A 19,324-nucleotide genomic window follows, 5' to 3' on the forward strand; every position below is an offset into this window, starting at 1 on the left:
AAGGGACTCGTGGAGCCCAAATAATGAGTGATAATTTGCTGTGAGGAGTGCATATAAACTAAGCCAAGAAAAATACCCTAAAGGAATACTATTATGATTTTGTTGAAAAGAGTGTTTTATTACTAAAACAAAAATTGCTAAGGTGCTGTCTCATTCATTTTCACTTGTTAACAATCCTTTCTAAAGAGATTTATAGAATTGTTTTTTAATACCGATCATAAGTTTATACAGTTGTTTTTTGATAGACAATTAGAAATATTCAGTTGATACATTTTTGTTACAATTGCTGTTTTAAAATTTATAACATTAAAAAGCAAATTAAATTGTTTTAACCTTTGTCATAGGTGTACTAGACTTTCTGAAAAGAAAACCAAACTTTTCAATGCTTAGTTATTACTTATCACAGCACCCGATCTCCATTTTATTTATGGTTCCTCTCTGAGATACCATTATCTGTTCAGTAATAAAACAATAAATAATTCCATTGCACAGGTTTGAAGACCTCAGGAACTAGGTCAAAAGGGAAAATCTGATTAGCAGCAGAATTTGTTCATATTTGGTTGCAGACTGGTGGCTGTTGGGGGCAGGGTGTTGCTGTTGGTTTTTGAAGAGCTCACTTCACAGTATCAGAGATGCCTCTTGAAGAGATTTTTGGATCCATTAGATTTGTATACAGTAAAGAACATTTTCCCCAAAAGTCTGATTTGAAGATGAAATGAGAAGAAACAGTCTGCTTTTGAACCAAGCTAAGCTATTCTTGGGCGTAGTTTTTGAAAGAATGAGAAATATGTTACTACAGGGGAGCATTTCTGGCAAATGTGGGAGATTTATAAGATAATAGAGTAAAAAAGTGACAATAGCACAAATGTTACTAGCAGAGTCTAGAAAAGACACTGTAGGGAGAAAGGTAGCCCAGGTAAGGAGGATATGGATTCTCCAAAATATTTACATATTTATGTAAATAAAATCAGACAAGAAAGGAAGAGTTTTAAGGCACACTTTGCGAGGACCTCCATAACCTATCGAGGATGTTCTTCATATGATGATAATGATGATGATGATAAATACACAACACCCACCACGTACCAGGCCATGTCCTAGTATTTGAAATATATAAACACATTTATAGAAAAGAAACTTAACCAGCAATATTAGGCTCCATGGCATTCCTTAATAAGAGGCCCAAAAGGTACATTGAAGGGAAGAAAAGACATTATAGACAAGTCATTTTTTCTAAGAAATAAAAATTATTCCAAATTGCTCCTCAAATGCATAAATTGGTTAATTCCTCAGATGTTCTAATCAAGATTATCAGAATAGATACAGATACATTTCTGGAGTTAATGCATCTACTCAAGCATTCTGGAAGTATTTGGGATGACCAAAGGAGTCTGAATAACACACGGTCCCCATTTATAAGTAAAGCTTCAGAGATAAGTGGTAACAAAGACCAGGGAATCTTACTTCTGGACCCATCAACCTGGAGCTGTCTTCAGTGAACACAGCTTCACTTCTTGGGAAAACAACTTTGTTTCTACTAGAAGAAACAGTTTTTCCCTAATCATGCGGAACAACATTTAGCATATGACTGGTTCTACCACCCTACCTTTTTGACAAAAATGGCAAGGGGTCTAGAAGCCATGTGGTCTGTTAAAGAAGAGACCACAAAGGACTAGGGAGGAATTTTCTTCAAAAGACTGACAGGCTGTGGAAGGAGAGATTAGAGCAGAAGACCACTGAGAAGATAGATCTCAGCTCAATATAAGGAGGACTTTTTAACATCAGTGCAGTCCCAAATGGAATGAGCTGCCTGAAAACATGCCTAACCAGAAGTTAAATGATAACCAGTTAGAAATGTTAGGAAATTCTGCAACAGAAGACTGGAATCTTTGGACTGTCTCCAACTCTAAAGATTCTATTATTTCATTATGTATTAGCATTTTTTGAGGAAGACAACAGGTATAAAGGTGACTTCAGAATAATTAAAGTCAGTGTGAATAATGTGAAGAAATTTCACATTGAATTAAAAAAACTAAAGTTTGGGGGGTGAGGATACAGAAATTTTCCCAATTACTTGCACACCAGATGTTAAATATTTATTGACTCAGTGGAATAACTTTAAAAAATAAGGTTCCCTAGGAACTGGTGTGAGGCCAGGTATTTAACATCTTTTGCGAGAGATCTGAAAGAAAATCTACTGTGAAAGAAAGATACAAGTTTGGGAGTTACAAACTGCTGGAAAAAGCTGGAAGTAAAGAGCCAAGGCAAATGAGCCAGTCAACAGCAAGATCTTTCAAGTCCAAGAGCACTCGAGTGGGTAGACAAGAAGCCAATGATAGTCATGTGGGAAAGTACAAGGTAATGAATTTTAGGGGAAATAAAAAGAAGAGCTCGGAGCACTCAAATGCAAAAAAGAGAATCTACAGTACTGACGTGAGCCAAACCAGCCAACCAAATCAAGTGTTAGGTTATCATCAAGAAGAATATCAGAAACCCTGGAACTAGACAAATAATTGAGAGACTGTTAGCTAAAATGATCAGAGACCAAGGTAGGAAGAGATACTGCTATAAACAGAATAACAGAGCAAAGTGAAAGGAGCTGTGACCAAAATCTAGATCCTTGAACAGCACAGCCACAGGCCTCTCATCATAGACCAAAAGCTAGGTTATAGATGTATTTCTTAGAAATACAAAGAAAATAAGTTTAGGATGACAAATTGCTATAAACACATTAGCCTGGAAGGAGGTACTGGCACTGAATACACACACATATTCCTATGAGGTTGGACATGTTCATTAATCCACAGTTGACTTATAAAAAGTTGATTAAAAGAAGGTGGTCTATACAAGGCAGCCACACCCTCCCAAAACATGTACTTAGAGACGGGATGGCCTCCTTAAGGCTGAGGTCTGTGCAGGTAGGACTTGTTCTCCATCCTGCTAAGAGAATGGCTCTCAGCTGGCTGATTGGAGCTAGCACAAAGCAGGATTACACAACTTCAGAAATGGTACCTTTTTTCTTTTTGAATTACACATGAAAAGCAAAACTAGGTATTTTTTTTCTCTCTTTTTTAGGGGGGTGGAGATAAGGGCGGGAAAGGGCACTGTGCAAGGAAGGAAAAAATAATGGTGTTGATAGGTCGTGGGACTGCAATCAGTCAGCTGAGTTTAGCTTGTAAGAGAAAAATTAAATTGTTCAAAGGAATGAGGCACTCAGAGAGTTGAAACGAGATTTTTCTTTGGTTCCTAGGGACCTGTCCCTGGGTTCTCCAAGGTTAAGTTTCAAAGGTATTCTTTGACTCCGTGACACACAAGCAATCTCAAAGATTTAGACTCTGGTACCAGCTATGCAAGCAGAATGGTTAGGTTACAGTTCATATTAGATGTGTAAAATTAATTAAGCCCAAATCACTAGACTTGAAGGTAAGACCTGTCTACAAAAGCTCCTTCTGATGAAGCCAGATGCTGGATTTCAATCCAGGCAGTTCCCAGACTACCTCAGAACACGACTGAGTCTTCTCTCCTTCTCCCTTTAAAAAGGTTGTTGGCAAATGCAGGCCTCGGAGGAAGGGCCTGGCCTTAGTGGGAAAGGCCCAGAGACTGCAGAAGGTGAAAGGTGGCCCCCAAGGCCCAGCCTGTCTCTATGTTGTTCACTTTCTTTGTGAGCTGTGTGGGGAGGAGAAAAAAAAGTCTTCACATCTTCATTCAATTTTCAACTTTAGCAAGCATGACATAGGCAGAGAATATCTGCAAAGATCATCCATATGGCCAAACCAAGGCAAAACTGGGAGTAGCCAGTCTTTGGAGGCTTCCCCATTATCCGCCTCTCTAACAGTTCCCCTCCTATAGTGGCCTATTGCTCTTACACTTGTCATTCTGATCCTGATTCTTCTGGCCTAGGAAGTGGTCTCACACAGGCCTTCTAGACAGGACCTTCTGGACTCTTTCCTTAATCCTAAAACTAAATATAACAGGAGTTGGGAATAGATTTAGGGGTAGGAAAGAACACACTAAGCTTCTCAATTCATACTTTGTAAGTAACTGCATCTTCTTCAATACTAATTATTAACCAGTCAAGACACTTAGGCATTCTAGTCCAGGTTGTTCAATTAGTTCAATTAGTTCAATGACCTTGGGGAAAAGTTTAGACACAATTTCCTCAACTACATAACAGGGAGATTCAATTAGTTTTTATCAAATTGTTTTTTTCAGAATCCTAGGGGTTTCTTGGAAGTGTTTCAAAGAGAAAGGGAGGCCAAATGGTGAAGGAGTTCCAGGCCCCCTACCTCCACTCCAACCATGTAGCTCCACTTTTTATCAGTTTTACTGGCATTCTGCACAAGCACCACCACCACATACACACACACAAGTTTAGAAACCAACAGATTGGTTTTAGTCTTTCTAGTACTAACTTCTTATGATACAATACTTTGTTGACCTGATGAAATCCAGTCTAGTCTCTGTGTCCAAAACAAGAGAATGGCATGTGAATCATTTTGAGGTTTAGTCTGAGACACCTGAATCAAGCTGGGAGTGTCCCTCCCACGAAATGCTCTTCCTCTGCTCTCAGGACTGGCCTGACAGCCTAGAGATATAGATGCCAAAATGAAGCTATCTCTGGGATGGGACTGTCCACCCCTGATTTAAATTCTGCCACAGAAATCATAAAGAGCAAAAGGATGTTGGCATTGTAAACGGCAGAACAATTATCCTTAAATGACTTGGTTATAGTCAATGCTTACGTAGAGAAAGTTGTTAACTTAGTCCTATATACTGAGGGCTTAGGTAGACTTCTCTTATCCACAGATCTATCCCCAACTTGTGTGAAATGCCTACACTACTAATAAAACCAATATTAATAACTTATTATGTGTCAGGTATTGTGCTTTATATGCATTATCTCGATTTTCCTAACAGCTCTATGAAATAGGTACTCTTAAGGATACCTGTGTTTTAGATGAGGAACCTAAAAGTGTAAGCATCTAAGGTCACAGAGCTAGTATGCTTGCAGAATCCGATCTTAAATCCAGATCTGATGGACAACAAAGCCCAGGCTTTAAATATTACGCTATACTAATGTACTGGCAAGTAACTCTTCTGTCTTAAGCACTTTAAATCTAATGTTCTTGGCAGATAAAATACATTAAGTCCAAATGCCTTAGTACAAATGAGTTTATGAAACCCATATAACACAAGAAATGGGGTAATATAAACTCATCTGGAACTAAGGAAATAGGAAGGGGAAGTGGCACAAAGGAAGGTGAGGTGGGGGAAGACTCAAAAACAAAAACAAAGTACAGTCTACTTACCTCAAAGTTCAAAGTTGCCTGTGCCTTTTCCTCTAACAGACTACATATTATTTGAGAGCAAAGACTGTATCTTAATTACCTTTGTAACTGTGGACAAAAAAGGGGCCACATACTAAACCTAACAAGCTCAGGGGAGGCCTGCATTGTGGGCCTTACAAACCAGAGACTGAAAGTAACCACACAGGGTGGTCTGAATGTAAAAATTCCTAACTAAAAGCGAGTCATGGCAGGTAGTCACGTCCTGGGCCTGTAGCTTCCTAGACAAAGGTCAATCTTACCCTTTGACATTGTCTATTGTCTTTGTGTATCTTAGATAACATACCTTTGAAATGTCAGAGTAATTTTCTTTTCCAGACTCCTCAAAGACACAACCACGGCACCAGAGCATGAGACCACATTGTTATCTTGTTGCTCAAATACCATCTCTTTGCACTGTGAATGTTAACTCTCCTGTGCCCACCAATGTAAAAGATGTGTCTCTCCATTTTGCTTTTAATCCAATCTCAGATTTCCCCAGTTTGCTTTCTCCTGCCTCCCTAATCTACCACCAGTGAATTTCATGTAACCTTCTTTATGTCTTCTCCTTTAACTCTAATGTATAAAATAAGCTGCAAAACTCCCATTCTCTGGAGCATTTTCTCAATCAGTTGAGGTTTTGCTTCCTGGCAATTTTCATCAGTTTGGCTCAAATAAACTCTTAGAAGACTTTTTCTTAGGCTGGACATTCTCATGTTGACATAACCATAATGTACAATTATTTAATTATGGTATAGAAGACAAGAAAATAAATGGGATGGATGAAACATATATGTTTAGAATAGATAAAGAAGTTACTACAGATAAAGTTGAGCCTGCATGTTCTGAAACAGATGGACAGAGACAGGATGTCAAAGAGGAACTCAAGATTCAAGAGGCACTAAATATTTGAGGCATGTACAAAATATATACATCATATCACATATATACGAGGCGTTCAATATCCATGAGGTCTTAAATAAGCCACTCACTGATGACACTTTTCTGGTTCATGTCCTCTGCCAAATAAAACCATCTAATGGGCTAATGAGTGAGCAAATGCTACTGTACAAAGTACCTGCCCCTGTGCCTCTCCAAATAGAGGAAGTTTGTGTGAATGCCCTGGGAACCTTGTGCCCTCTTGATTAAACTTCAGTTTTAGTATCTGTAAGCACACTATCAGCAGCAGCTAGAGGAGGCAGGACATATAAACCCAGGAAGTGTGGCACTTCCAACCTGCATGCACCCTCTCCTGTGTGTTCACCTAACCCATTTTGTTCCCCTTGCTTCTCACCCAGCATTTTGAAATTGATTTAATAAACCATGCGACTTGGGCATCTTAATTTGGGTTGTAAGCCTTTCTGCTCTGTGACCGCTGAGATAGTTTGCTGTCCCAGTGTCTAAGATAATATACTTAGACACTGCCATTGCATCAAGGTAATCTCCACATTCACAGTGCCTTGCACAGTGCTTGTCCAGAGCCCAAATAAAAATCCTCATAATTCCACCTATAGCCACTCTGTTTACTAAACAAATTCTTAACTCTTTCTTCCCAACTCCCAAATAAGAAGTGTGTTATGAGACTCCTTTGCCCTCTCTTACTTTTAAGATGGTGTTGTCTGCAAAGCCAAAGCCATCCTTCAACAAGGCTGTGATGTAACTGAGATCCATGCAGAGGAAAGGACTGCCTGAGGTGTAGTTTTCCAAGTTGTCGCACACTGAAGGCGGGAGAGAGTAAAGAGTGGCATTCAAGTTCGCAGCCAACTGAGAGGTATATAATTTTCTCTAAATATAGACTGAGAATAGCAAAGCAGGATTTTCCATTAGGTTGATGCCTAGGAGTCTTGGAGGCTAGAACTGTGTAATGACAAGACCACAGCTCCTCAAGAACTTGCTCATTTCTGATGTTACATCTCATCTACTCAAATTTACATGGGCCCTAGTTTATTTGCTAAATTTCTATGACCTATTGTTTGGGGCTTAATTCAACCAAATCCCTTATATATTATTAATGATGAGGCCCAGAAGACAGGGAAATAGCAGTTAGCCTCACTCTGAGGCCAGTGGATGAGATCATTTATTTATATTTTCAATGGACTCTCTCAAGGAAGCCCCTGTGGCTATTTCCCACATATTTGTTACTTGGTGTTTAACACTAATAGCACCATTTCGAATTTTTTTTTTTTTTAAAAGAAGAAATGTAGAAAGAAAAATGTTTTCACCCTTTTCCCCAAAGCCTCCTGTATTTTCATAGTTTTCTATGTCATTTAATGCTTTTAACTCCTAGCAGAGACAGAAAACCAGGCTTCTGAGAGGCTATCTGCTGCTGTGGCACTTTAGGTCACTTTAAGGTCACTGGAGTTGGCAGGCACAGCCTCAGGACTCGCCTTCGAGGGTGGCCACTGCTACTTACCTTCCCTTGCTTTTCTTTCAAAATCTTCAACTTTTAAAACACCCCCCTTTTCATAATCTGAAATGAAAGAGAACAGTAGCTGATGTCAAAAAGCCTTCAAGGAAACAAAGAAATTCATCCTAGTGATATTTTATTTGTAATAAAAATGTGAAATAACATTTCCAACATCAGAGAATGGGATAAACATGACATATTCATACAATATAATCTATGCGGTCTATCTGATTTATGATCTATTTTATGTTGTGTATATTTAACCACGATAAGAAATTTGATCCATTTGAAAAAACACATTAGAAAATAGGAAATTAATTCATATCTCAGGCCATGACAGATCATACACATACATTCTCACAGCAAAATAAAAACATTACTATTGTGATAAAAAGTTATTAAGGAGGAGGAGGGAACTTTGGGGTGATGAATATGTTTTTTTTATATTGAACTTGGTGATAATTTCATGGGTGTATATATGTCAAAAGTTAGCAAACTGTACACTTTAAATATGTACATTTTTATGCTAAGTGAAATAAGTAAGACAAAGAAGGACAAATACCATAAGATCTCATTATTATGTGGAATCTAAAAAAACAACAAACAAAACAGAAATAGACTCACGGATATAAGAAACAAACTGATGGTTGCCAGAGGGGTGGTGGATGGGAGAATGGGCAAAAAAGGTGAAGGGGAATAAGAGGCATAAACTTCCAGTTATAAAATAAATAGGTCAGGGCATGTAATGTACACATAGGGAATATAGTAAACAATTACACAATAATTTTATACAGTTCACAGATGATTACTAGACTTATTACAGAGATAACTTTGTAAGGTATGAAAATGTTGAATCACTATGTTGTACACCTGAAACTAATATAATATTGTATATTAACTATATTTTAATAAAAAATAAATTTTGTGCATTTTATGTCAATTAGACCGCAATAAAAGAAGACTTCAAGTAAATTTTTTAAGGCCATTTTCTAGCCCCAAAAGATTCTCAGTCATATTCATCCTTCTATTTCAGTAACTACTGTCACTTGACTATCAACACTGAAGAGTCAGGTGATCATTTCTGATGAAGCATTTCAGATACTCCTTCTCCTTTTCCCACCAAAGCCTTGCCAGGTTTCCTCCTTGACTTGACACCTGAAGTGAACTTACCAATCATGTCTGTGTCAACAGCTCGATCATAATAGTAAGAGAAAGCATAGAAGGAGCTTCTGTGGATCTCATCTGGCTGGTGAAGTTTTCCTTGGACCACCCTCAGCACTTCAGCGTAACAGGGCTCAAAGCCCACCTCCCCTGCCAGAGCAAAGGTACACAGGGGCAAGGTGAGAAAAATGATAGGAGAAGAGGCCTCTCTGCAACAAGTAGCTGGCCAATGAGGAGACAGCAGGAGGATCAAGGACAGCAGAGGCTGAAGCTCAGGACAAAGGGCTTACAAACAAAAATGAGCAAACTTCCACAGTTTCATGGCTCTGGAGCAAAGGGACCTGCTTCTCTGTGGCAGCTCCCCTCCCTAACCTGTGTGCACCAAAAACAGCCACAGCCAGCCTCGAGCTGCTGTCTAGCATTGTGTTTCATGGTACTTATGAAAATTAGTCAGAGGGCTTGCCTGCTACCTTCAATGGAAAAATCAAGTTTTTTCTCTTGATTTTAAGGTTTGTGCCTTTTATAATGCTTAAAATGAATTATTCTTCCTATCATCTCAGTTTAAGTTGTACTATAATTTAAATAGCTAAACATTAACTGAACCTGAAACAGTTTTGCCCTGCTGAAGGCAGAGACCCTTAATGCATTAGACCCAGGGTAAGAATGGATCCACAACACGGCCAGGGGAAAAGCAGGATACCGAGTCATGGCTGCCTTGTTCACCGTCACTTCACATTATTTTTTGAAGGCATACCAAGATCTGATTGGAATGAGTCCCTGCAACATGACGAGCTTCTCTTGAGCTCTGGAAAAAGTTTCCCATGGGACTTTTCCAGACTGTAAAGATAATTTCAACCAGGGAAAAACATCACTTGCCTTCTTGGTTGCCACCATACTGGTATTTCACACCCCCAAAAATCCACTCTGCTTCTAAATATCTTGGAAGACAGGCACTTCGAAAAGTGTGTGCATCAATCCCTGGAAAAAAAAACAGACCACAAAGTAAGAGGCTAAGATGTGAGAGAGAGGGAGGAAGGCAAGCAAGAAGCCAGTAAGTTTGAAAGGAATCATCCAGGTGGCTAGGCCTTAAAATCATATAAAATTAGTTCTATGACTGTGTCCTATGACAAAAATTCTTATTAGGGTCCATAGATGGGCTTGCAGGATTGGTGAACCCCCAGAAATGATAGGCAAACCTTTGTGCATATGTGCATTTGGTGAAGGGATCCATGGCTTTCATCATATCTCAAAGAAATCCAAATTCCTACGATGGAATAAGTTCCCTCCTTTCTAAAAAAGGGAAAAAACACTATCCTACTTTTCTCGCTGGTTGTTCTAAGGGTTAAATGAAATACATTTGAAGATGTTTTATAAAGTTTGAATAATAAATTTTGAATGCTAAACAATCATCACAATAATAGCTTACTGTAAGCTAGGCACCATACAAAGTGCATTAAATGCAAAATTTTATTTAAGGTGAACAAAGGGGCAAAGAAGGATTAGCTAACTTGACCAAAATCACAAAACTGAAACTGAACCCCATTCTGCCTGACCTCAAAAGCTGAGCTCTAACCCTTCTACCACCTGTGAAGAGATGTATGGAGCTGCTCAGCTATTGCACCTTGCAAGTGGACCCTGCTGCTTCCTATATTTCCCACGTAGAGCCAAGGGCTTGAGCAAGCTCTTGCCAGATTCACCCTTTGAGCCTTGAATTGCTCAACTCTCAGCATTCTGGCCACTGACTATTCCCCCTGTACAAATAGACCTCACTCTAGTAGTGGCTAATAATGTATATACCAAGACATCTGAACTCATAAAGGAGAAAAGGCATTTGCTATTATTATGTCCATTATACAACATATGCTTCCTAATTCGGGACAACCCTTTCCTCCACAGAATTACTACCAAGGAAGGCAAGAGGCAAGCTGAGTAGGGGTCTCATTCTCACCATCCCCCAACCAGCACAGGCACCCAGACACCCAGACGAACCTTCTGTTGCCAGGGCTCCCAGGGTTGCTAGTCTTGCAGCTTTCAATCCAAATCCCAAGTAACTGTAAAATACAGGATTGACTCATTTCACGCTGGTCTGGAAGTTTCCTCTTTCAAAAATCACCTGTCTCCCTCTAGCGGGAGGAAAACCTCGTTCTCTGTGACCTAGTCATCAGTGTGGACAACAAGTGGTAATCTTGTATGGTTCAGATCAAGGCTGTTGCAGTAAGAACTTATCACAACTATGATTTAAAGGCCAGAGACAGTGACGCCTCCAAGAGTCCCACCCTGGGAACCATCCCCAGAAAAGCTCTCATTACCCTTGCTCTCAGCCCCACCATAATCAAACTCTAGGCTGGATTTTGAACATCTGAAGGTAAGCTCAATGGAACTGGCACAGAGCTTTGGCTGAACCTTTTCTGAGTGTCCTCCTTCTAAAGAAAATGTTTGGTTCTTTAAGTAGTATACTTTTGAGGCCACAAATGGAGAAAACTTTGGGTCCCTTGGCCTTTGGTAAGTGGCTTGGGTTTCAGTTGATAGGCCTTTGGGAACTAGCAAAGACTATGTAAGGCTCATCAATAACAGATGTGAAAATGCTTTGGCAAGTTAGGAAAACCATCACACCATGTGAATTATTATTATTCTTCCTTGTCCCCCTTCTCACCTATGTGTATAGAGCTTATAAGTGCTGTTAAACATCTCAAAAGAAGTGAGGTAGTCCCTAGGGGTTTGTTCCAGGGTTTTCTGAAAATCAGAAAAAGCAGAAAGAGATTCAGGACATTCAATTATCTAAAGATGTTATCACCACCATCCCTGCCCCCCACCTCCAAAAAAAATCAGAGATAAAGGAGACAAATTAAACTGCTAATCTCGCAAGGACTGAAGAATCAAAGGGACTCTGAACGGTGACAAAGGGGAGTTTGCTCAGTTGTTAACTGCCTCTACTCAGCCTCTTTGTGGTGGAGCTGTCTGAAAGTGGAACACCACTTTCTTAGCACCTCTATAAGCCTGCCAAGTAAGTTGCTAACCAAACCTTCATGTTAATGACTCACCTGCAACTGGGGCAGGAACGTGATTTGGGTGGAAGCCCCACCCAGGTCCAGGGTCCCCACAGTCTCCTGGCTGTGGCCATGCAGCTGACCTGTGAATGAGAGCCGGTTCTGAACATATGCTTCCTGGACAGCCTAACATTCCTCAGTCTGCAATTTTTTTCCTGCTCTGGAGGAAATCCATATATTCCACTGCTCCCCGCCCACAAAGGCTGCAGGCAAATGCTAACCCAGAAGGACTCTTGCTGCAGCTGAGACCTTGAAATCAGGTTATAAACACTAACTTCCTGTCTTTCCTTTCCTCCCTCCACCCATTTTTTTTCTTTTTTTTTTTTTTTTACAAAAGGAAAGAATAGTACAGGGAAAAGGAAAGGTATTTTTGCTCTTGAACCATGTGTGAAACTCAGTCAAAGTCTTAGGATACACTTAGGAATGTATTACCTGTCAGAAAATTCACAGTAATCCAAGCTAATATGCCTAAAAGAGAAAGACAAGGATTACATCCCAGAGCATTTTCCCCGCTCTTGCTTGGTCCCATCTTTGTTCTTTTTCTAAATTTCATGTCTAAAGCATACATTTCCCTTCTCCCCATCCTTTCATTTCCTACTATTCCATTCCTCCTTGCTTATTTGTTTCTCCTTATTTAGTTCCTTTTTCTTCAGTACCCCATCCCTGTACTCAGTTCCTTTAATTAGATCTTTTATTAACCCTGGCTCTCTCCTCTAGAACATATATCAACACCTCTCCACCTTCATAGGATCCGTCCATGATGCTAACACTGTCATTTGGTACCAGGAAAGGTGACTTCTTGAAGATCTCTTGTACCTAGAGAAAAAGGAAAAAATCTGATTCCCTAAGGCAATAAAACAGATTTCCACTTTTGGGTATATCCTAATATGCTTAGAAAACTACTCTCCAAATCTTTCCCTGAATAAAATTTTAGTAAAACTCATTCCTTTTCCCTAAAGAAACTAGAGAAGGAACCAGGCAAGCCATTATTGGTTTTTTGTAAAAACAAAACACAGGGATTCCTTCGACTTTAAAATAAATCACAACCAAACCACCCACATTTACAGGTGAACTGGACCTAGGAGAGGGCATATATTTGACCCTGCCAGCTCAAATCAGGATTCTGTAATTTTTGTAAAAAACACCTGGTTAATTCTACCTGGACATATATCAGAAGTGAGGAAAGCCCTTTCTTACTCCATTTCATAGATGAACAGATAAACTCAAATAGTAGAGAAGAGTTAGGCCTGGGTGGCTCCCGAGGCTACAGGAAAGTTTCTGCTGCTTTCCTATCAAATTCTATAGTCTTTGTCCTTCCTGGTAAAGGAGTTCATGTCTGCAGGCTGAGGCACTCTGGTGTCAGGCCTTGTCAAATCCTGGCACATGGCTGGGGCCTCAAAACAGTCTAGAGAGCTCCGATCTAGATTCGTTTATCCTATTTTAGGAGATGAACATGAAGATCTCGCACAAATGCTCTTGTCTCGCCATAAATATAGGTCAATGATATGGGTGTTATGTCTTATTTTTATACGATTTTCATTGTGGGGGGCAGTTTCCAAATAGGATTAGGAGGAATTCTAGTCTGTTGGCTGTTCTCATTTCTGATGGGACAAAACACATTATGCAGTGACAGCTGGACTATGTTTCAACTAGGAAAAGGGCGTTAAGTGATCTGGAAACAAGCTTTTAAGTAGATAAGCAAACAGGAATAAACAGAGAGAGTTTCTGCTCTTGCTGTCTCTACCCCTCCCCTCTAGACCCACAGTTTACTTTCAACATAGCAGCCAGAGGGGTGCTTTAAAAACAGACATCAGATCATGTCTCTCCTTAACTCAAAACCCTCCAGTGGCTTCCTTCGTAGAGAAAAGGCCAAAGTCCTTATGCTGGCCTTTGAGGTCTTACGTGAGAAACCCCTCACACCTCTCTGACCTCATCTCCTACCTTCCTTTCATCACTCACTCTTCTCTAGTTTACACTAACCTCGGTGCTGTTCCTTGAACATACCAAGCACATACCTTTGCACCTGCTGTTTCTTTGGTTTGGAATATTCTACCCACAAATGTCGTACAGTTTGTTTCTATATTCCCTTCAGATCTATGATTAAATGCACCTTATCAAAGAGGTCTTCCCTGGCCACCCTATTTAAAATAGCATCTCCCCCACAGTACTCCCAGCATTTCCTATCTGCCTTATCCTGCTTTCTTTTTTCTCCATAGCTTCTAAAGTATCTGACATACTTTGTATTGACTTGTTTATTTTGTCTTTGCTACTAGAATATTAGCTCCATGAAGACAGGAACAGTTTCACTTTTTTGTTCCCTATTCTGTGTCGCCAATAACTTCACCAGTGCCTAGTACATAGTAAAGCATTCATATGATGAATAAACAAGTGAACGACTGAATGAATGAATGGGGAACTGAGATTCAGATTCTCATGCAGATATTCCAGGCAGTTTGTCCTTGGGCAAGGAACCTAAACCCTTTGTGCTGACAGTCAAAGGAGAATGGATTTAGAGGACTGAATTTAGCATACCTGTAATATAGAACCTTTTCTTGCTGTGATTTTTTGTTATAATGGAATTCTGCCTATATTCTTCACAATTTTAAATTTTATTAATCTCATTAATTACATGTTTTTTGCATAATAAAAGTGTACAATGTTAAAAATATTGTTTTTAAAACTGTAGTTTTGATCTAAATGAGCTGAAATAGATTATCTTTAAAAACCTTTCACATTTTATAATTCCACAATTCTCAAAAACTTTATGAGAAAAAAGTCAGACACACACACAAAAGAGTATAAACTGTATGATTCCATTTGCATGAAATGTATGAACAAGCAAAACTAATCTATAATGACATAAAGCAGATCAGTGGTTGCCTGGTTTCATGGGAGGTAGAAACTCTCCTTGCAAAAGACTACAAGGAGTCTATGGCCATGCTACCCTGAACATGCCCCATCTCGTCTGATCTCGGGAGTTAAGCAGGGTCGGGCCTGGTTAGTTCTTGGGTGGGAGACTACCTAGGAATACTGGGTACTGTAGGCTTTAAAAAAAAAAAAAAAAGACCACAAGGAAATGTCTGTATTTGTCAACACTTATTTAACTGTACACTTAAAATGCATACATTTAATTGTAAGTTATTCTTCATTAATGATTAATTGATTAGCTGACTAAAAACAATTTCTGATTCTGCTATAACAAATTAGGAGAATTAAGAATATCATAGACAGGAAGTACTTTAAACTTTTTAGGAAAAGCTCTATAAATTCAAGAGTAACATTTAAAAATGTAAATAGTTACAAAAGAGCCCAGAGTCACCACAGTGCTTTAGCGATGGTAGAATACTAAAGGTAATAGTAACATTCAAAAGGACTTTCAACTCATAAAGAAAATATTTACATAGGGGGAAAGAATTATTCAAGATGCAGAAGACTTCAAAACTTACCTCAAAGAGCAGAGCCTGGGCTTTCTGTTCTGGCAGTAAGCGCAGTCCTGCTGTTGCCTTCAAGACCACTGGGGTCTTTTTCCAGTGACTTCGTGGGATTGAGTCTTTGGCCATCTCTAAGAGTCCTTGAACAGTCTCAGCACCCTTCAATAAGAGACGAGCCACTCATCCAGTTAACAGTCCATACAGTGACACTTGTGCAGTCCCTCATCATGCTCTGGGAGAGCAACAGGAGTGGGGTAGCAGAGGTCTACCTCTCTGCTCCATAGAAGCAGAAACCTAGAGAAGTGGGCTTCTTTGAAGGAGAATCCACTTCATTTTGGTTAAATTATAATAAAAATGATTCTTTTATAGTGTGGTCATTTTAACTGACTGTTATTTTGTGTTTCACATAAATTAGCTTCAGGCCAGAAAGTTGAGTAAAGGAAATGCAGAATTTGGAGTTAGAAGACTTGCTTGCTAGCCCTGTGGCCTAACATTGGGGCTTCCTGGGGCTTGGATTCCTCAGCTGTGAGTTGGGAAAAATGCCTCATATCACCACAAAACTGTTTTGTGTATTAAATAAGGCAGACCATGTATAGTTGCCATACAAATGCTAGCTGTACCTGTTATTATGCTACACATAGGACAGAATGTCAGGTTTAATTTTGCATCACCAGTACTTACATGCATGGTACATAGCAGATGCTCATTTATGATCAATTAAAAACCATTATTCTAAACCCACTGTTCCTGAGTAAGCATCTATTTTGACAACATGCTACCTCTTAATCATAATTAATAGCAATCACCAATCTTTCTCTCTAAATGTCAAATCAGTTTCTGATAATATAGTTGCTTTCAACAGCTCCATTTTCTAGCACATTTGCCATTTCATAGTAGTGAGGTAAGAAAATAAACATCCACCCAGTTTCTTCAAGGTCAAGCCATTTTTAACATCATGTTCTCCTTTGGTTAATGATTATGCTTGTGACACTGAACAATACCTTTATATTTGCAACCAAAGTTCAATATCCTGCCTTATTCTATTTTATTTCAGTATGGCCACTGACACATTGGGGGTTGCATGTTGCAGGTGCTCAAATGTGAAATACAGTCACAAAAAAGCTCTTCATTCATCCTCTACTACCAAAGATTTTTGTCATCATGGGTTCTTGCCTAATTTCGAATATAGCCATAGTTCTGTCCCATATCAGGGCATTCTGAAATGGAGTTTACTGCATCTACATTCTCTCAGTTGTCATGTTTATATTTCAAACCATATAGAGCATCATGTTCATCTTCTGCATCTACATTAGTCAATGCAGGTGATAGCTTCAACTCAAAATCTTAAACAGTAAATACAAAGAGAGCAATCTCCTAAAAGAGATTGCATGGTCACAATCTATTTTAGCCTCTTTCTATCAAAGCCCTAGTGAGCTCGGGGTATACAATTACTGTTTATGCAGGATATTAGCAGAGGACAGAAAACTGATCTCACATATGACCTCAATATCAGCAGTGAACAGCATGAGATATTCAACAGCAGCAGTGTGGTACTGTTATCAAGGCACTGAGAATCTAAATATCTAATTTAAAAAAAAACAAACAAACAAACTCACCTGCTTAGGTTGATCTACAAAAGCAGAAAGTCCTGGCTTCACAGAATCAAAAATTTCCCCTTCCAGAACTGGAAGCTGTCCTATTTCGTCCATGGAACAAGACAGAAGAGAAATATCTGATTACCAAAAGTTAGGCTGCTTCTGATACTGGGCTCTGTATCATATGACCTACTAGATTAACCTGCTATTCTCTTGAGTTATTTCAGATAATCCCACTTGTGAGGAATGGCTTGCGGAGTATTTCAGATAATCCTACCTGTGAGGAGTATTGGGTAGGGGGACAGAGGATGATAGGCAGTCTTTGAGAGTCCTTCTGTCATTTCTCTGTTGTACATCTAGTTCCTACTCCTTTCCCTAGGCTCTATATGTAACCTGAAGACAAATACTGGAAATTCAGGAAAAGTTAATATTCAAGGTCCCCTTATTCCCTTCTCCAAGGATAGTAGTGATCCTTCTCTTAAGACTACTTTCAATATTCTCAATATTCTGGACCCTGGAGTATTAACTACCTTCAGAGAAAAAAAAAGACAAATTACAGCCATACTTCTTGAACACATAGGTTTAAAACTACAGGCAGCCCAGATCACTCTTAATTTTACACTGAATTAAAACATAGAAAATATTCTTTGAAGAAAGATACTCAGTAGCTCTAAGATTCTGTAATTCATACCACACACTCTCAGCACATTTGTTTCTGGGAGGAGATGCTGGAGTATGAATTTACTGACTCTGGTGAGGGTACCAGTTGCACTTACCTGGTATTTTCTGCACAAAGGTGTAAACATGAATTCGTGTTCCAGTGCTCCCTGCATCGAACATGATTCCATACAAGATGCTGGCACTGACATTGACGGGGCACATGGAAGACAGGAAGATACCCTCAAACCAAGTCTGCTGGTCTCTATGGAAGTCAGTGCTACAGACACAGGATGCCACCAGCATGAAAAAGGCTGCCCCCCACGAAGTGGCCATTCTCTTCCCAAGATGTGGTGAGTCTAGGTTTTTGTTGCAGAAACAGTGCTGCTCAAATATCTGCAGTGGCTTACAGGACTAAGATACACAGGTTAGACCAACTGGCCTTTTTGTTTATACCTGCAATATAAGAAACACCAATTATAGAAATCCTATCCTTTTCCCCAAGATGCTCTTTGTCTAATAACTAGCACAACCAGCCAGACCAGGGTTACATAGGCTCTTAGCAGCTTTTCTGAAGGCCATCTGGTGGCCAAAGGAAATCAGGATTTAAAAAATATTTTCCCATGCTCTGCTTTTAATTGTAGGGTGGATCTCACATACTCAGACTCTCTCTGCCATCCTGCTTTCATTGAGTTTAATTTTCTTTCCATTTTAACAGTTTTGATTTTAGTTATATACTAACCCTTCCCCCTCCCATTTCTATCTCTTCTTTTTGATATAAGAAGCTTTGTTACGGCTATGCCACCCTGAACGTGCCTGATCTCGTCTGATCTCAGAAGCTAAGTAAGGTCGAGCCTGGCTAGTACTTGAATAGAAGATTATCTAGGAAGACCAGGTGGTGTAGGTGTAATAACTAAATGAATGAATGGATGAATGAATGAATGAATAAATAAATAAGCAAGCTTCAATTTCTGAATTAAAGTTATAAAGTTCCAAAGAAGTTATAAAGTCCCTAGCACCAGGGTGTTTACAGCCTTCAAAAATGAGGGCACTGGACTGTCACCTGTGGCCAATGATATTACTAATGGCTTGAACATACGTTCACATTTTAAGGAAATAAATCAACTAAATTTAAAACACTTATATAGAACCATTATGGTTTTTAAAACATCCTTTACAGGTTTTAGGTCTTATCTCCCTAAGAAATTAAGGTGGATGGGCATATTAAGACAGAGAAGTTCAATGACTTGCTGAAAATTATAAAGCAGGTCAGTGATGAGACGCTAATCAGAAATTAGTCTTCACTCTCACCAGTATTAATAAAGAATGCCGTATCTATACTTTAACATGTAAGGCTTCCTTAATTGTTCCTATGTACTTTGTCAAAACAGCTTTGGGTCTTCTGATCCAGCTTTCATCTCTGGACTTCACCTTTGTACAGGTCATAGATTCTGGTTAAACAAGATTTAATTCCAAAGTCCTCAATTCCCAGTCCTTTTATCTCTAACAATACTCAGAGTACAGACTGAGATTTCTCAATCATTCTCAAGTTTGTTGTTTCTCCTACAGTTTATCAAAATGTGTGCCTCCCAATAGGTAACACAGAACATAAAATAAAGCAAATTAAAGTTAATTGCATTTGGAATTTAAAACAATTTAAAAAACTAGAGTTGTTCTGAGGTACTACGAAGGTAGACTTATC

The 19,324-nt window shown here is 39.2% G+C and overlaps 1 protein-coding gene and 1 pseudogene across 4 annotated transcripts in view; one reads left to right on the forward strand and one right to left on the reverse strand.

Moving 5' to 3' along the window:
• Positions 1-19,324, reverse strand: part of ENTPD5 (ectonucleoside triphosphate diphosphohydrolase 5) — a 45,193-nt gene that overhangs the window by 6,682 nt on the left and 19,187 nt on the right. For 2 of the 4 annotated variants that reach the window (XM_025041967.1, XM_025041966.1), the window contains exons 4-16: positions 17,742-17,827; positions 16,987-17,066; positions 15,386-15,529; positions 12,680-12,755; positions 12,372-12,407; positions 11,934-12,022; positions 11,546-11,625; positions 10,882-10,943; positions 9,769-9,870; positions 8,902-9,042; positions 7,738-7,794; positions 6,927-7,042; positions 92-3,666 (exon numbers count right to left, since the gene is read on the reverse strand). In XM_025041967.1, coding sequence (XP_024897735.1) covers positions 3,580-3,666; positions 6,927-7,042; positions 7,738-7,794; positions 8,902-9,042; positions 9,769-9,870; positions 10,882-10,943; positions 11,546-11,625; positions 11,934-12,022; positions 12,372-12,407; positions 12,680-12,755; positions 15,386-15,529; positions 16,987-17,066; positions 17,742-17,805 — 1,134 coding nt within the window. In that variant the 5' untranslated portion in view covers positions 17,806-17,827 and the 3' untranslated portion in view covers positions 92-3,579. Of the gene's footprint in view, positions 1-91; positions 3,667-6,926; positions 7,043-7,737; positions 7,795-8,901; positions 9,043-9,768; positions 9,871-10,881; positions 10,944-11,545; positions 11,626-11,933; positions 12,023-12,371; positions 12,408-12,679; positions 12,756-15,385; positions 15,530-16,986; positions 17,067-17,741; positions 18,079-19,324 lie in introns of those variants that run through there. The other 2 variants (XM_025041964.1, XM_025041965.1) reach the window with 2 other exon arrangements.
• Positions 14,867-14,985, forward strand: LOC112473831 (annotated as a pseudogene).

The sequence above is a fragment of the Pteropus alecto genome, unplaced genomic scaffold, assembly GCF_000325575.1.
Source record: "Pteropus alecto unplaced genomic scaffold, ASM32557v1 scaffold8, whole genome shotgun sequence".
In the NCBI taxonomy this organism is placed as follows: Eukaryota; Metazoa; Chordata; class Mammalia; order Chiroptera; family Pteropodidae; genus Pteropus; species Pteropus alecto.